Raw genomic sequence first — 15,971 nt, 5'->3', positions numbered from 1 at the left:
ATTGTTTGTATATAATGTCTATCCAGGGTAAAAGTCCTTTGCTTTGGTCTAATTTTATTACTCCACCATGGATTAGAAGAACTTTTGTGTTTTAAATTCCTATCTTTTTGAAAGAAAACAAGTGCTGACTATGGCACAATGGCCTGTAGCCTGAACATCTGTTTGCAAAGATGAGTTACGGCCTTTCAATTAATGGCACTTGACTCAATATTTGTAAAACATAACATACCGAACCGATCCTTTCTCGCTGGTGGCTACCCTCCTGTGGTTCTGAGGGCTTGTGAGAGCCACCACTTTCCATGTCTGTGGGGCTTCCTGATCGAGTCTAGCCTACAGATTTAATAGAGATGAAAACACTTGCTCTAGAACATCAAATTATCCAACATTTATATCACATTTTGTTTTTTCTGCAGTCAAGTCAATGAACTTTAGGCTACAAGAGGAGGAAAGTTATATGAAAGGACTGTCATTCATTCTCACGGAAACCACCTCTTTCCACCATATCTCTATCCCTCCATCTTCCAAACTCTTGGATCACTGTCCACTTCTGTTGGACAGAGGTCAAGGGATTTTTTTGATGAGAATCAAAACCAACGTTTACAAAGCATTTCCTCTGGACTATATCACTTACGTGGACTCTACTAAACCATCGTCATACTTGGAGAGGCACCGCCATTCTTCCCACTTCACATGAGCAGTCAAGGTGTAGAGGTCGGCTTGCCCAAGGTCACACATGAACTCCAGAGACTGTGTTCTGAAACCTCCATCAGGTCTTCCGGATGGCCTTTTATTTACTTTTATCATGTGATAGCTTATAATGGAGATCATAAGAACCACATGCAGAAGGTATAATCAAGTGGATATTCATATACCCACATGATAAAGATCACTACCAATACCCTGACCACCTGCTCCCACCTGGTGTAGGAGTTCTACCGACATCTGCTCTGCTTCACCGCTTGATTCAGTGTTGCACAGAAAGGCCAGTGTTCTTAACATCACAGAGGTGACACCTTGCGGGCATCTGTGAGAGCAACAAATCAAAAGAACCCAGAAACAAAGCACAAGTAAAACTTTGGAAAGCATTTCAAAGTTTCACACATCTAAATCTGCAAGTGACCGTATCACTTACATTCAAGCCAGGACACTTTGGAGAGTAGAGGGAGGAACTCTTCAGCAGCTGCACTGAGGTAACCGGTGTAAGAGTGGCCAGCCAAGCTAACTGGTCGCGGATTCACCTCGCTGTGGCTTCATCACTAGACTCTTGCGTCTGCTGCTCCCTCACCCAGAACCTACTCCTCCAGTCATGACTCACTCATTATCCTCATAATAATCCTATCTCAATGGATTGGCATGCTGTCTTTCTTCTACCCAGCCTTACTGAAGTATAAAGTGACAAATCTACATTTGAAGTGTACAACGTGATAATGTGACACATGTATAAATTGTGAAAGGAGTCCAACCATCAAGTTAATTAGCACATCCATCATTTCATATAGTTATCTTTTTTTTAAGTGAGAATGCTTAAAGGTCTACCCTCTTAACAAATTTCAATAATACAATATAGTATTATCAACCAGTCACCATGCTGTGTATTAGATCCTCAAAACTAACTTGCCTTATAACTGAAAGTTTGTACCCAACTTTGAGGGTGTTATACTAAGTAAAATAAGCCAGACACAGAAAGATGAAGACTGCATGATATCAATTATATGTAGAATGTTAAAAAAAAAAAAGTCAGAGCCAAAGAGCCATGGCTGGTGGGAGCTGAGGACAGGGAGACTGGCTGCTGTCTCTGGGCCAGCCTCTCCAGCTCACTGAGCTCCTGACAAAGGCAGTCACCTGACTCCACTCTTCTGAATCAGCACGCTCATCTCTCCATGCTGAAAACTACTGTCACAACGGCCATGTGGGCAAACAACAGACTCGGGAAAGGAGTCTCGTCTACTTCTATAATTAGACTGGCAACGTGGCTGAATCTGAAACTGGGGGTGGGCCTGCTTGTCCATAAAGTGAAGTTACTTGGCTGCATCTTGCTCAACGTTCCCTTTAGGACTTGTATGCCAAGGTTCTATGAGTTATGCTTCTAAAACAATCTTCTGAAAAAGTTTAAAAAATAAAGAGCAGACTGAAGTTAAACATTTTTTATAATTATTTTTAAAGGTAACCTTTACAAAGTAGCATTTAAAAATAATCTCACAACTCAAGTGTCTGATAGGGAGGCCCTCATACTGGCCAGCAAATATGTGTGGTGTGTGTCCACAGGCGGGCACACGTGCTGGCACACATGCATGGCCCTCCTTCCTGTGCAAGTGTTCAGCGCTTCTTCCAGGTGAACTTCCTGCGGGCACCCTCCTGGCCAGGCTTCTTCCGCTCCCTGACCCGAGGGTCTGTAGTAAGTAGTCCCGCTGCAGTGTAAGAAGAAAAGCCATTACAAACAAAGAAAAATGCATGTTGCCAAGCAGAAAAGAAGTAAACCACATGAACTCATAGGTACTATTACCAGAGAAAAAAACCAGAGAGCAAGCATACTTATAACGATTTACCAGCTGGATATAAATATCAAGCCCTGGCCGGCTGGCTCAGTGGTAGAGCATCGGCCTTCGTGTGCATGTCCCGATTCGATTCCCAGTCAGGGAACACAGAAGCACCCATCTGCTTCTCTACCCCTCCCCCTCTCACTTCACTATCTCTCTTCCCTTCCTGCAGCCATAGCTCGATTAGAACAAGTTGGCCCTGGGTGCTGAGGATGGCTCCATGGCCTCACTTTAGGCACTAAGAAGAGCTCAGTTGCTGAGCAATGGAGCAAGCCTCAGATGGGAAGAGCATCGCCTCCTAGTGGGCTTGTCAGGTAGATCGCAGTCGGGCACATGCGGGAGTCTATCTCTGCTTCTCCTCCTCTCACTGAATTAAAAAAAAAAAATCAAGACAGCCGTTTGCTTTCACTCTTTTAGGACATTTTCCCAATTTCTAGGACAAATGCCAGTTACATTTCTCGGTCTGCTTTCCTTTTTGGTTTTTAAACTTGTTCAACTTATGACAAAGCTGCTCGTGTGGACAGCCAGTATTCACCGCAATGGAAACTACTTTGCATACTCATTATCACAGACGTGAGAGTTTTAATGAAAACGAGAGGTAGAGAAGAAACACTGGTATGCTGAAGTATGAGGAAGTATATAGACACAATATAGTAACAGCACACATGAATATAGATATATTTAAACATATTTGAGAAATAAATCTTATTATTCTAATTTGTGTAATAATAGTATCTCTGGTATTTTGTTTCCAAATCTAAAAAATAAATTTCAGGGTTGTATTCTCACCATAAGGAACTTACTTGAGAAGGATAAAGTTGGTTTAAATTAGAAAAGCATGTGCCCTCTTAATCAACAGAAGCAATTATGATTTCTCGGCAATTAAGATACTCTTAGTATATGGCCCAGATGAAGCATCCCTGTCGTGGATGGAGTCACAGTGCACTAGTAAAGACTATAGATTTCAAAAATACCAGTGACGTGAAAGCTCTTAAATTGTTTTTATAAATATGTAAATAAACTAGTTTTTCTTTTCCTTTTTTTCTCTTCCAACACTGGCATGTCTTTTTATTGTATACAAGGCTTAAGTACAATATTTTACTCGAGGTCTTCTTCTATTGGCCATAGCAAAGGCAAATTCAGGTGTTTATGATATACCCACAGCTTTTGCAATTTACTTGTGCTTAAATGGCATGGAATAAAACAGTAGTTTGGACAAAATGCAGACAGACCTATCTACATTCTACTTTAAGTTGTAAGTTATAATTATAATGCTTTATTACTAACTCAAACTAGCAGAATTGTTCAGATCCTATCATTTTAGTGATGAGATATAAATCCCACAAAATGGTGAATGTTTATAAACAGATGGATTATTAAGAGGCTTGAGAAGGTAAGGAGCCTAAAGCCTCGGGAGGCAGGGCGGCAGGCCCCAGGCTGGGGGAGGCAGGGAGCAGGGAGAGCCGTGGCCTACAGGCTGCAAGGCACTGGCCGGCCAGCAGCCCCTGCAGCGTGTCTTCCTCACAAAGAGTGTAAAGAAAAATCTTCAGCAGAACCGCCTCATTTATTATAAATGCTAAAACAGTGCCCTAACAAATAAGTTGATTGCATATTCATTATCACACCTGTATCCACAACTAGGTCATGGAGTCACACAAAGTAAGACATCATAAAATTTGAACTAACATCACAATGCAAAAATGGAAATCTGTAAAAAAAATACTTTAAGGGCTTTACCATGAAATCAAATATTATAATTTTCCATGATAAAACAAAAACAACCAATCTGTCTGTTACATACACTGAGCAGTACTTGTGAAACTGGTGATGCTTTCAGAGCAAAATAAATTTCCCCTGATGCTAGCAGAGCCCCTTTTCCTTTTTCTAATTCAAGTTCACTTTGTAAAAATTAACACTGAAAAATACTGTGATGATTCTGGAGCATGAAAAGAGAAGCCAGCAAATTGTCAATACTGCATATTTAATGGAGTGTTTTCTCACTGATTCCAGTTAAGTGCACAAGAATAAAACAAACAATGATAAACAGTATGGGGCCAAGCAGGCCCTCCCACCACAGCCGTACCTTGTCTCATCCACTCGACCTCTTCCTCTGTGACAAAACTGCACAGAGCTCTGGCCATTGCCAAGCGTATGGCTCCAGCCTGCGCCGACCTTCCGCCCCCCGAGACAGTGCAGGTCACATCGTGTTTTCCGAGTCGGTCAAGGAAGTGAAAAGGGAACATCAACTGTTCTCTAAAGTACATCACAAGAAATGCAATTAAGTTTTCTATAAAATACATGGTTTTATAAATGGTTCACATTCTGACCACTTATGAAAGCTATACTAGGCACACAGCAGTCATACTTCTTCTCGATGAATCCATTTAGTACATTTTTCATACTTTCTGATCAATCCATTCCATGAAGAAACACTGATATTTCTAATATTTAGAATATTTTGCTGACAGCAAGGTTTATTTCTCCTTTTCTTTGTTATAGCAATATACTATCACACTGCTGAGTCCTTTTATCTTCATAAGAACTTTCTGATGTTTGGAAATAACCTTGTAAAGAAGTCTTAAAGCTGGGAAACTCCATTAATCAGCTGAGTCCATCTCTGGAGTCAAGGATCAGATGTGATAGCAATAGGCTTTTCTATGCAGTTATCAAATGCCATCTGGACTCACTAAATAAAGTATACTATAATGTATAATGCATATATAATGCTCATCCTGAGACAGCTAGCTCACATTCAACTCCCCCACTCGTCCACCCCACTGGAACACATTGCTATTAACAGTTCTCTAAACTGCCAGGCCCTGCCACCTGCCTGATTCCAGGTGATGCACTGCACAGCCCCAGTCAGGCCTGCTCCCCTCAGTAGTGAGTGCTCATGTGGTCCCAGGCAGGCAGCACAGGATCAGAGAATGGGACAGACAGAACATGTCCCTGTACCTACCCTTGCTCAACTGAACAAGTACTGGTTGAACATCACTTACATGCCAGGCACAATGTTCACCACCATTTTGTCAAGTAGTTTAATTTTGCTATTTTGTCTTAATATCTCTGCTGAGTGTTTATTTAGAAAAGTCGATTTATGCAGTATTTGCTTGCTTTGCCTGACACTGTAGCTTTCTAGACTCCAAACAGAGCTTATTATAATACAGTGAAGCTGAAAGATGGATACAGACAGAACATTGGAGTGTCACTCCATGGAACTACATTATCAAGTAATCATGTGTAGAAAGATGTATGGGAAAGGACCTTCAAGAGTATAGGTTCATGGAATTTGAAACAATATTGTTTCAATAGGGATGTTGTTTCAATAGGGAAACAACATAAATCCATGTTGTTTTCGAACAAATGTTCCAAAGCAAACAAATAAAAAAAGGAATGTTATAAAAATAGTAGAGTTGTAAGTAACAGCCATATTATAATAAGTAAAGAAAATTTAGAGATTGATAATCTAGCCAATTCCACCATTTTGCTTTTTCCAGCAAGACAAAATCTGTAGGAATGTTACGTGCATGTTGTGTTAGGTCTCTGCATTGCCCAACAAGGTGAGTTACTGCACAATGATGTTACAAAGACAAGCTCTGGTCACACACCTGTTTGGGACTTAAACATTTACCTACCTTAATTTATAAAATTTTAAGATTTCCCAAAATATGCTTTTTAAGGAAACTTAGACTAAAACTCAGAAAAGAAAAACAAAAATTTTATACATTATTTGAGATATATCACTAGAGAGTCAAGGTAAGAAAGAATCACTAAGTCTAGATAGTTGAGAAGTTGATGTACACTGAGGTACAATACTAAATTTATAAACAGATGAAAAAATACCTAAAGGGTAATAATAAAAAATATATAGCTATTGATTTTAATTAATCTAACTATAAACGGGTACATGCAAAAATAGTTACAAAGCTTAAAAATACTTCACAATTCATCTTCTATCCTCTCAGGGATTCCAAATGAAATCCTGAGTTAAAATAATCAAATTTATTTTGTTCCCTGTTATATAATAAAAGTTGTTTTGAGAAAAAAATTAACAATTTTCTCATTTCTATCTTCTCTGAATGCTACACCTAGGGCGCAAATCCTATTATCAGTTGACTTAAAAGTACATATAATAGCAGTGTCTTTTCTTTTTCTATAATTGCTTAAAATGCTAACCATATCTTGTCGGCTGTGGTTAGTGCTGTGTGAGGAATGTATCCCCTTAGTACAGAGGATTAGTTAGAGCTGCTTTACTGTTTGATGGATAGGGCAAAGGCCTTTCCAAATCAGAAAGGTTATCAATCTTTTTATTCCATAGTACCAGGCACATAGTAATAAATGGTTGTTGTGTAAGTGAATGAATGAATAAAAAATTTCTGTGATGTTGGGAAGGCAACATAGTCATCATTCCCAATGATCTGTTGTTGCTTGTGTAAAAGCAGTCTAGAGAAAGGTCCCTGGGAAGATGAGTAAGCAGTTCAATCGACTTTCAGTCATTTTAGAGATCATCTAGTTCAACTCTGTCTCACCCATTAGAAGTGACCTTTAAGCATCTTGGCTGAAGTCACACTGCTAGGAAACAGCTAGAATCAAGTTCATCCAACTTTTAGTTTAGTAGTCTTCCACCGGTCATCGTTACCTCAGTGCTGCACTGTAAGCTCCCAAGCTGCCCCTGCAAGAGGAAAGGCAGTCCATGGCTAGTATGGCTGCCAAAATTCTACAGCCACTTACATGGTGAGATGGTTGACCTGCCCACTGCCAGCAAGGTCAACCTTAGGCTTCCTGATCGGACAGAAAGCTTCTGAATGACAGAAATCAGATCTTAAATAGCAATGATGCCTTCATGATATCCAGACCAAAGCTGGACTCACAAATAATCCTTATTAAATGAATGCAAAATAAAGAATAAGTTCTAAGAATATATTTTAATTGTGAGATCAAGCCAAAATTGAGACTTTGTATAAAATCATCACAGTTATATCCAAAAACAAGTTAACAGACAAGTATCAGTCAAATGCCATTCCTCCTAGCGGTCCCCAATGCTGAAGTTATGGGGCACTCTGGCGATGAAGGCAGAATTAGTTCATATTAAGTGGAGTTAGAGTGGACTACTTCTGGGTACACAGACGCGCGCGCACGCACACACAAATAAAATAAACATGCATTTCATGAAGTAAACTACTCTGTCCAGGTGCTCACACTACTTACAAGGCCCTCTTCCCCTTACACAAGCCCTGGGAACAGAGTTTTACCCTACTGATCTTAAAACCACTGCATAGCAGCGAACAGGAGGAGGATTAGGAAGGAGGAGCTAATCATGCACAACTTGTTACTTGTGGGTAACAACAGTAAATAGGGGAAAAGTAGTAACTGTCTCAAGAAGAGGCCTTTGCATGGGACTCCCAGAGAGACTGAGATGAGTCTTAAAGGATTTGAATTGTAACACTTGTTAATCACCCAGGGGACTCACATCTGTTATCACATGAGATACAAAGTTCAAAAGATAAAACTGCCACAATTAACTCCAAGAACTAACCAAAGCCTTATTAGCTCTTACTTTAAGGCATCAATGGCAGGTTTCTCAGGCAGCTCTGTATAGATCTAATCAATTTCCTCTGAGGAGGAAAAGCTCTGAAGGGACAGCAGACTTTTTCTAATTTTGAAGGCTGTTTTTTTTTTTTAATTGTTGTTTTGTGTGTGTCCACCCCTATACTAGGGAGAAAGTGCAGACTGACTCTTCTTACATGTTGGCAGTCTGTATTTCCGAACACATATACCCGAGATACTCAAATTCCAGCAGGATGTGATGAAAAGAGGAAGAAGATTCAATTGATGAGGGCTTTTTAGAAATGCTTTTTAAAAACCTGGAAAACTATGTAAAAAAGAGTAATAGTTTCCTTCTAGCTAGTTTGATCAATTTAATCATTGGTAAAGACAAACATATTGGTAAAGACAACTACAATAAAAAAACACAAGCCCTGATGAACTGATCACAATGTATAATGAAGTGTATTTTTTAAAAAACAAAAAGCAGAAGCAGAAGCAGCAGCAGTGCTGACCTGTCCTGAGTCACGGGGAAGTAGAGCAGGTAATCCATCCCATTGACTTGTACTCCGCCACTCCCGCACTCATAAACAACTGCTTCTGCTTTGGCACTCTTTCTTTTACCTTAAAAGTATAAAAATCTCTTTAGTAAAATAAAAACTAAAAGACTAGGGCTTTGAGACATTAACGATGCATTAAAATTCTTTTCTATATAACAATATATAGCCAGTATGCAGGAAAGTTCTAGGACTACTGCAAATCAAACAAAAATAAAGCAAGTAAACTATACCACAATCAGTGTAATAAAGATCACAAGGTAATTTTGTTCTTCAATCCCATTTGAAGGACACTACAATGATTTTTAAATTAATTTTCACAAAGTCATTCATATTTATATTACCCTTTAAAAAAAAATCAACCCATTTACATAGCATTTTTATATTCAACAGGAATATATCTAATTATATAATTTGAAAAGTATGATAAAATATAATTGATAGAAATGAAAGCAATACTCAGGAAATGTCAATTTCTCTGACAAACAGCTCTGAAAATGACAAAGCAACGATGTTAAATTTTTAAGACTTGCAGATACATTATTTAATACATTAATTTAAAAAAGTTACACCATGTCAAATGTCTTTGCATACCTACAGGGAAAATGTGAGGGCCTTAAGTTTTCATGTTTCATAGTCTTAGCATCTAACATACAAATTCACTGAGCATTCTCATTTTCTCTAAGAAACCTTTATTACAAATATTGCATCAACCAGCTGCAAATGTAAAAATTAAAATGTTAACATAAATATGTGAAAATAAAAAGGCCTATTATGATTGTGTAGGAATGGGTCTACATTTTTTTCTTGGGATAGTAATAAGGTTTTGCTTTTAAAAATTTCAATAGAATCTTTAAAATGAGGAAATCCAATGTAGCAATAGCAAAAATAAACCAGTCGAATCAATACCATAGAGTAGAGGTAAATAAAAATAATTGTCGTTTCTCAATCGTCATGGAATTTACTTTTTCTCCACGGAATGTCATTACCGTGGCTTGTACTGAAGGCCCTTCCCTGCTTGTCATGCTGCACAGGCTCGATCAGCTGCTTGTTTGACTGAACGGTGACACTCCTGCGGAATCTCTGCACAAATTCTTCACCAGTGGCACCACCCGGCACCGCCAACAACCTTTCCAGCAGCTGGATGAACTGCGTGTACTGCAGACAAAAATTCATTAGGAGAGGCAAGAGTAATTGCATTTGCTAAGTTTTTTCTATTTTTATAGACTCGATCTTCCCAGTGTTGCTGTTCTTGATGAATTTTGACAGGCTGACACTTCTGCACCTTCATGCTGCGTCTGAAATAGCGTGCAGATGCAGCACTTGCCCCGTGGATCTCCGGTGCTCAATCTTTTTTTTTCAAGAAACAAAGAGATCTATCAATCAAAGAAAAGTCAATTCCTTCATATTTCCACAACATGAGATTGAGATTTAAATTCATTAAAAAAAATTATTTAGATGATCTTCAAGTGTAATTTTCCTCTTTTATTTAGAGGAACTTCATAAATAATTTCCAGAAAGTTATATATAGTAAAATGGAAAAAATGGAAGAGTTTGATTCTGAGGCAATGTACCTCTTAAATTATATTTCATAATACATTTGGCAAATATATCTTTTAGCTTTTCAAGCTGTGTTACTTTAATGTTTATGATTTCTTTTAAAACTGAACAATCAAGCTATTTAAAAATTCAAGAGATACTTGACTTAAAGGGCAACCTCTTGAAATAAATTATCCTTGCTACTCTGTGTATTTTTTTTAATAGTTCTTGAACATGTGATTAGAAATTAAACAACTTGGTATTAACCCCTTAAAATTAGAAGCCAGAATAATCATTCTAAAGTGTTTATGCAGAAGGAAACAACTAATACTTGAGATCCTTAGTTAATATGAAGTTTAAAACTCAATTTTTTATAATCTTATTTATGTTTTTGCCAACCCTAAAAGTTACACTCGCCTTTGTTACCATTGCCTTTAGTGTGAAAAGCTGCCATTAATAACTCAAAATATATATAAATCTCACAGTAAGATAGAAAGGACTCTTCAATTCTGCTTCCTGTGTCACTCCAGTAAAGAAGGAACTTTCTAAGCAAGGGTGAAAGATTTAGCCACCTCTGGTACCAGCCTGATAATGCTCCACGTCTCCTGCTCCCAAGTACAGGATTATACGCTTTGTTTCCAGCTATTCTTTCAATTCCACAGCACAGAGCGTGACTGCTGGTGAACCTACCAAGGGGTGGCTACAGGTATGACACAGCCTTGCTTGTGAACTAAGCAGTTTAAGAAGTCACTCACCACCCCTGCCTCCCTTATCTTGATACCAGACTTCAGCTCCAGGATTTCTTCTATAGCCTGTACCCCGAAAGTATGTAAGACATAGGAGCATACATATACATGCACACCTGTAATAATTAAGTCTTTGGGATGTTTTCAAAATGAAAAGACATCCACTGCATTATAAAATTCAAAGCAGCCAGAAAACAGAGGAAACAAGAAAATGGCATGTTCAATGAAGAGGCAAAGGGAGATTTTTCAGTTGGATCCAAACGTGGCAGTTCGAGTATTAGAAACTGACTCCCAGACCTGTCACTCACTCACCAAATACCTCGCGCACCTCGGTTAAGCAAAATTGCAACTTTCCAAGTCATTAATTTATCCAATATGTTAAATGAGAAATAGGGCAATTTCAGTACATGCCTTAAAACCTACATCGCGGCAAGGTACTGATAATGTTAGCCACTGTGAGGAAAGAAAAAAACTCTCTGAACAATTTTGAAATTAATCTACACTGAAATCTTTCAAAAATAATCTAAATTTAGAATATCAAAATACTTAAAACATCAAATTTCCTCTGATGACACTAGCATATATTAGAAATACTTAGCAAAGTGGGAACATAACTGAGACCTACAGCAGGGTTCACACAAGAGGATGTAACATTCCCCTGGGGAGCTTGCTAAAAAACACTGATTCCTGGTGACACTCCTAGAAATTCCGTCTGAATCTTCAGATTGCACTTTGTAACCAGCACTCCCAGTGACTCTGACACAGGTGGTTCTGCAGATTCAGATACTGCACACACGAAAGCCAAAAAGCAGTAAATTGGATGAAGGTCTAACCAGGTGCTTCACTCCTTCTCTCCCTAACCTGTAACAGCTGCTTCCACTTCCCCAGGATGACTAGCAGAGAACACGAGGGCACACACATAAGGAGGTCTAGAGACTAGGCAGGTCACATCCTCCCATTGCAGAAATCAACTATAAATATGTTTTAAAAAGTAAAATTTTCTCAGAAACAACGGCTTCTGAGAAAATTTCTATTAGAATCCTAAAGGCAGTAATTGCATTGTTATGGCACAGGTCCCCTTGAATTAAAAAGATTAATTACTCACATCTTGATCTGACAGTTTTTCCACTAACATTTCTTCTAGTTCCTCCTTAATCAGCCATCTGCTGCCAATCAAGTCCCTGTTAAAATATCACAGTTTCTCTTTTAAATTAACCATGCAATTAGAGTTATAGCACAAAAGATCCCACGTGCAGTCTCAATTCTTGATTGATAAACAAATTTTTGTATATAGCTGTAAAATTTCATCCAAGTAAACTTTTTTCGGATATAACATTTCATTTCCTTAATCTACTCTAGAAAAGATACCCAATCTAGCAAATGTTTTGTTTGAAGAGTTAATATGCCATTGTGGAATTCATTTGATATTAAAAGGCACCAGATTTCTTAAAAATTAAAATTTCACTGTTTTTCACAATTTACTTCCAAGGAGATATTATAAATGCAGAGTTAATCTGTCAATGGGCTAAAGTGGTAATCAAGTCCCAATACAAGGCTAGGCATAGTACTTGAAACTCAAACAAGATATTCTCAAAGACGTGTGTAAAATATGTGAATAACCAGGCTGAAATTTAAAACTGGTTGCTCAGGATGATGAACTATCACTATTTGCTAAATAAAAGCACAAACCTTGAAATACTAAAATAAAATAAAATAAAATAATAAAAGTATGTAAAACTTAAGTGTATAGCTATATACACACAAATTCTGAGGACATCATACTCAAATATAGTTATTAATCATTTAATATATAAATATGAAATGAAGTAACAAAATAATAACCTAATATTTACTCTCAAAAAAATCATCTATTATGTTAACCTCTAACTTTAATGATTAATGCTGAAATACTGAATCAATTTTTAGGTTTAAGGTATACTTTAAAAACACCAATGATAAGTGGTATGTTTTTAGTTCAAATTTTTCATCTATTTGAATACATGAAAAAAACTTACTTGGTTTTAGCTTTTTCTGAAAATAGATCTTTGGCTTGCAACTGATTTTTATGTTTTTCTACATTGAGCAGCTTTCCATATGTGTCCTGTGGCAAATAAAACACACACACTAAAATAAGAGGTGGTACATTATTATTTCTACTTTAAATTTTCTTTGCATACCTTTTCCTTTGAAAGTCACCTCCTCAAATAATCTAACTGCATAGCAAGTAATACTGAAAATGTTTTCTAATAATACTATTTCTCATTAAAACTCAAGAATAGCCTGACCTGCGGTGGCGCAGTGGGTAAAAGCATCGACCTGGAACACTGAGGTCGCTGGTTCGAAACCCCGGGCTTCCCTAGTCAAGGTACATATGGGAGTTGATGCTTTCTGCTCCTCCCTCCCTTCTCTCTGTCTCTCTCTCTGTGTGTGTGTTTCCTCTCTAAAGTGAATAAATAAAATCTAAATAAATAAATAAATAAATAAAAGTTCTTCTCAATGAAAATGTGTCCCTTGTTTAAAAAAAACAAAAAAACTCAAGAATGGGAGAGTAATTTCAATGAGAATTTAGTATAATGCTTACATTAACTGATTTTTAAATAATTCTATAAAAAACTCCATGAGGTTAGTAAAAACAAAACAAAGCTATATATATAATATTTTTTTTAATTTATTTTTTTTAAGTGAGAGGAGGGGAGATATTGAGAAAGAGTCCCATATGTGCCCTAACGGGATCTACCAGCTGATGCTCAAATCAACCGAGCTATTTTTTGCCCCTGAGACCGACAGATCAACCGAGCTATCCTCAGCGCAAAGGTGATGCTCAAACCAATCGAGCCACTGGCTGCGAGAAGGAAGAGAGAAAGAAGGGGGAGAGAAAGGGGAAGAGAAGCAGTTATGCTTCTCTTGTGTACCCTGAGTGGGGATCGAACCCCAAGACCCAAACACTGGGTGGATACAGGATGCTCTATCCACTGAGCCAATTGGCCAAGGCCCTAATATATTTCCATAATATTTAAGTCCTCAGCATTCAGTTTATATTTTAGAAAGTTTTCTATTATATTTCTTTTTCAGTATCTGATTTCTTTTGTTAATTTACTTCCTAACAAAATTTGTGAATGTATGACACCTGTTAGACTGTAATTCAAATGGGAAATTTGTCATTTTGTTAGAACTTGGCAATAAAGGTTATCAATGAAATACATTTTCCAGGAAATGCATTCACTACAAATAGAATAATGCAACTGCCTCCCAATTTTTTTGTCTGAGCAAACTTAAGTATGTAAAGACTCACATCCGATGTGAGTCTTCATTTATAATTTACATATAATTTACCATATGAATACCTAATGAACAAATAGGCATTTTCAAAGGATGAGTTAGACATGATACAAATGACTTTTTTTTTTTGCTAACCATGACATCTTCCAGTGCCATTAGCTAATGTTGGAAGACACAACTTGTTATTGATAAAGATGTTCATCCATATCTCAGTCTTAATTAATCATTTCAAATTCGAGGGGCAATTTCTTATGGGTTCTGATTAGATTCGATTCCCATACGAACATGGCCTATCACCACGTTGCTAACACAGAGCTTGTCCTAACAGAAGTGTCCCTTTGCCACTGTCTCTGCACTTATCAGAGCTTTCATTTTATTATCTTCATTCTGTAACCTCTTTTCAGGAATCCATTTCTCACATGGAGAAAAAATGTTGAAAAAATAAAAGAAAGCAAGAAAGATGTAAATGATGAGTCTCTACTCAACAGGCTGAGTGGTAAGGATGTGAACATCCATTTCTCGTGGCTGGGGAGGCTCAGAAGAGCATGTTTTGCTCTGTTTTTCAACAGGGTTAGTAGAATTGACCACTGAGCAGAGACAAAGAGAAGCAGCATCAGTCAGAAGTTATAAAACGAGCTGAGCTATGGATTCTCACAGTGGACACGAGTATTGCCAACAATCTGACACAATCACTAGTTCAGGAACTGTAAAGGTATGTTCCCAGGGCAGCAGCAACATCCATACCTAAAACTGGTCAGAGATGCAGATTCGCAGGCCCTATGATCAGTTTTAATGAAGACCTCAAAGAGATGTGCAGTCTTTGGATTTACACACTAGACTACGGAGAGCCTCATTCAGTGTGATAGCAAAAGGACAAATTAAGTTAATTTGATTCTATAGTCCTTATTAAGGACAATGGTCTCTACAACAAAATACCCAGAGTACAAATTCATCATTTGTAGCAGCAGCAGCAGAATGTGTGTGACAATTTAAAACAAATAACTGTCATCCCTGAAGAAACCAAGAACTATTGTGAACCATCCACATATAAAACATACCTGCTGTTAAACTTAAAATAAAAATTTAAAACTTTTTTCCCAAGAACTGGTAAGTCTCATTTGACCGTGTGTGGTGAGGATACTTCTGACTCATTTCTGAAGGCTCAGAGAGTGGGCTATAACCCCCACTGAATAGTGCATCAGAAAAATTTCTAGGCACCTGTTTTGAGAAAGCAATTCTCAAGTGTTCTGAACAGGTAAAATAAAGGAAAAACCCACAAAATGAATCCTCCCCCTTTCCCACTTCTATGAGGTGGGCAGACACAGTGCAAAAAGCATTGCATGGTGCACTGGACCCCAGCCAGATGCTACGTAGGGGACGCTGGTACGAGGATGACACCAGTAAGGTTCTGACTGCATAAGTCAGAGACACTGTGTCTTTCAAATCTAAAATAAAAATCCAAGATAACACTAACCACAGTGATAAGATACCCACCCCTGCTTGTTGGGATCTATTTAATTTTCTGGAATGATCAAGTGAACTAAAATAAAAATATTCTACTTCACAGGTAAATTTCAAGTCAAAGTTTGGGCTGCTAAATTAATCCATCATTTTCCAGTGACTTTTGAGCAATTTTAACTTTAATTCCATATCTTTCTTAAAATTTTCTTTCACTAACTATTACTGTTCAGTATTATATTTAGCTCAATAATATATAAATATCGCAAGCAAAATAATCAGAAAAAATGCAGTATATAAGAATACCCATA

At 37.6% G+C, this 15,971-nt stretch overlaps 1 protein-coding gene across 2 annotated transcripts in view; it reads right to left on the bottom strand.

Annotated features, from left to right (window-relative positions):
* Positions 1-2,129: 2,129 nt before the first annotated feature.
* MRPS9 (mitochondrial ribosomal protein S9) overlaps positions 2,130-15,971 on the bottom strand; it is a 63,517-nt gene continuing 49,675 nt past the window's right edge. For both annotated transcript variants that reach the window (XM_066377515.1, XM_066377516.1), the window contains 6 exons: positions 12,939-13,024; positions 12,029-12,104; positions 9,628-9,796; positions 8,597-8,705; positions 4,621-4,790; positions 2,130-2,408 (listed from right to left, as the gene is read on the bottom strand). In XM_066377515.1, the coding sequence (XP_066233612.1) occupies positions 2,317-2,408; positions 4,621-4,790; positions 8,597-8,705; positions 9,628-9,796; positions 12,029-12,104; positions 12,939-13,024 (702 nt within the window). In that variant the 3' untranslated portion in view covers positions 2,130-2,316. The remainder of the gene's footprint in view (positions 2,409-4,620; positions 4,791-8,596; positions 8,706-9,627; positions 9,797-12,028; positions 12,105-12,938; positions 13,025-15,971) is intronic.

This window comes from Saccopteryx leptura, chromosome 3, assembly GCF_036850995.1.
Source record: "Saccopteryx leptura isolate mSacLep1 chromosome 3, mSacLep1_pri_phased_curated, whole genome shotgun sequence".
NCBI lineage: Eukaryota > Metazoa > Chordata > Mammalia > Chiroptera > Emballonuridae > Saccopteryx > Saccopteryx leptura.
This window is presented reverse-complemented; position numbering and strand designations above follow the sequence as displayed.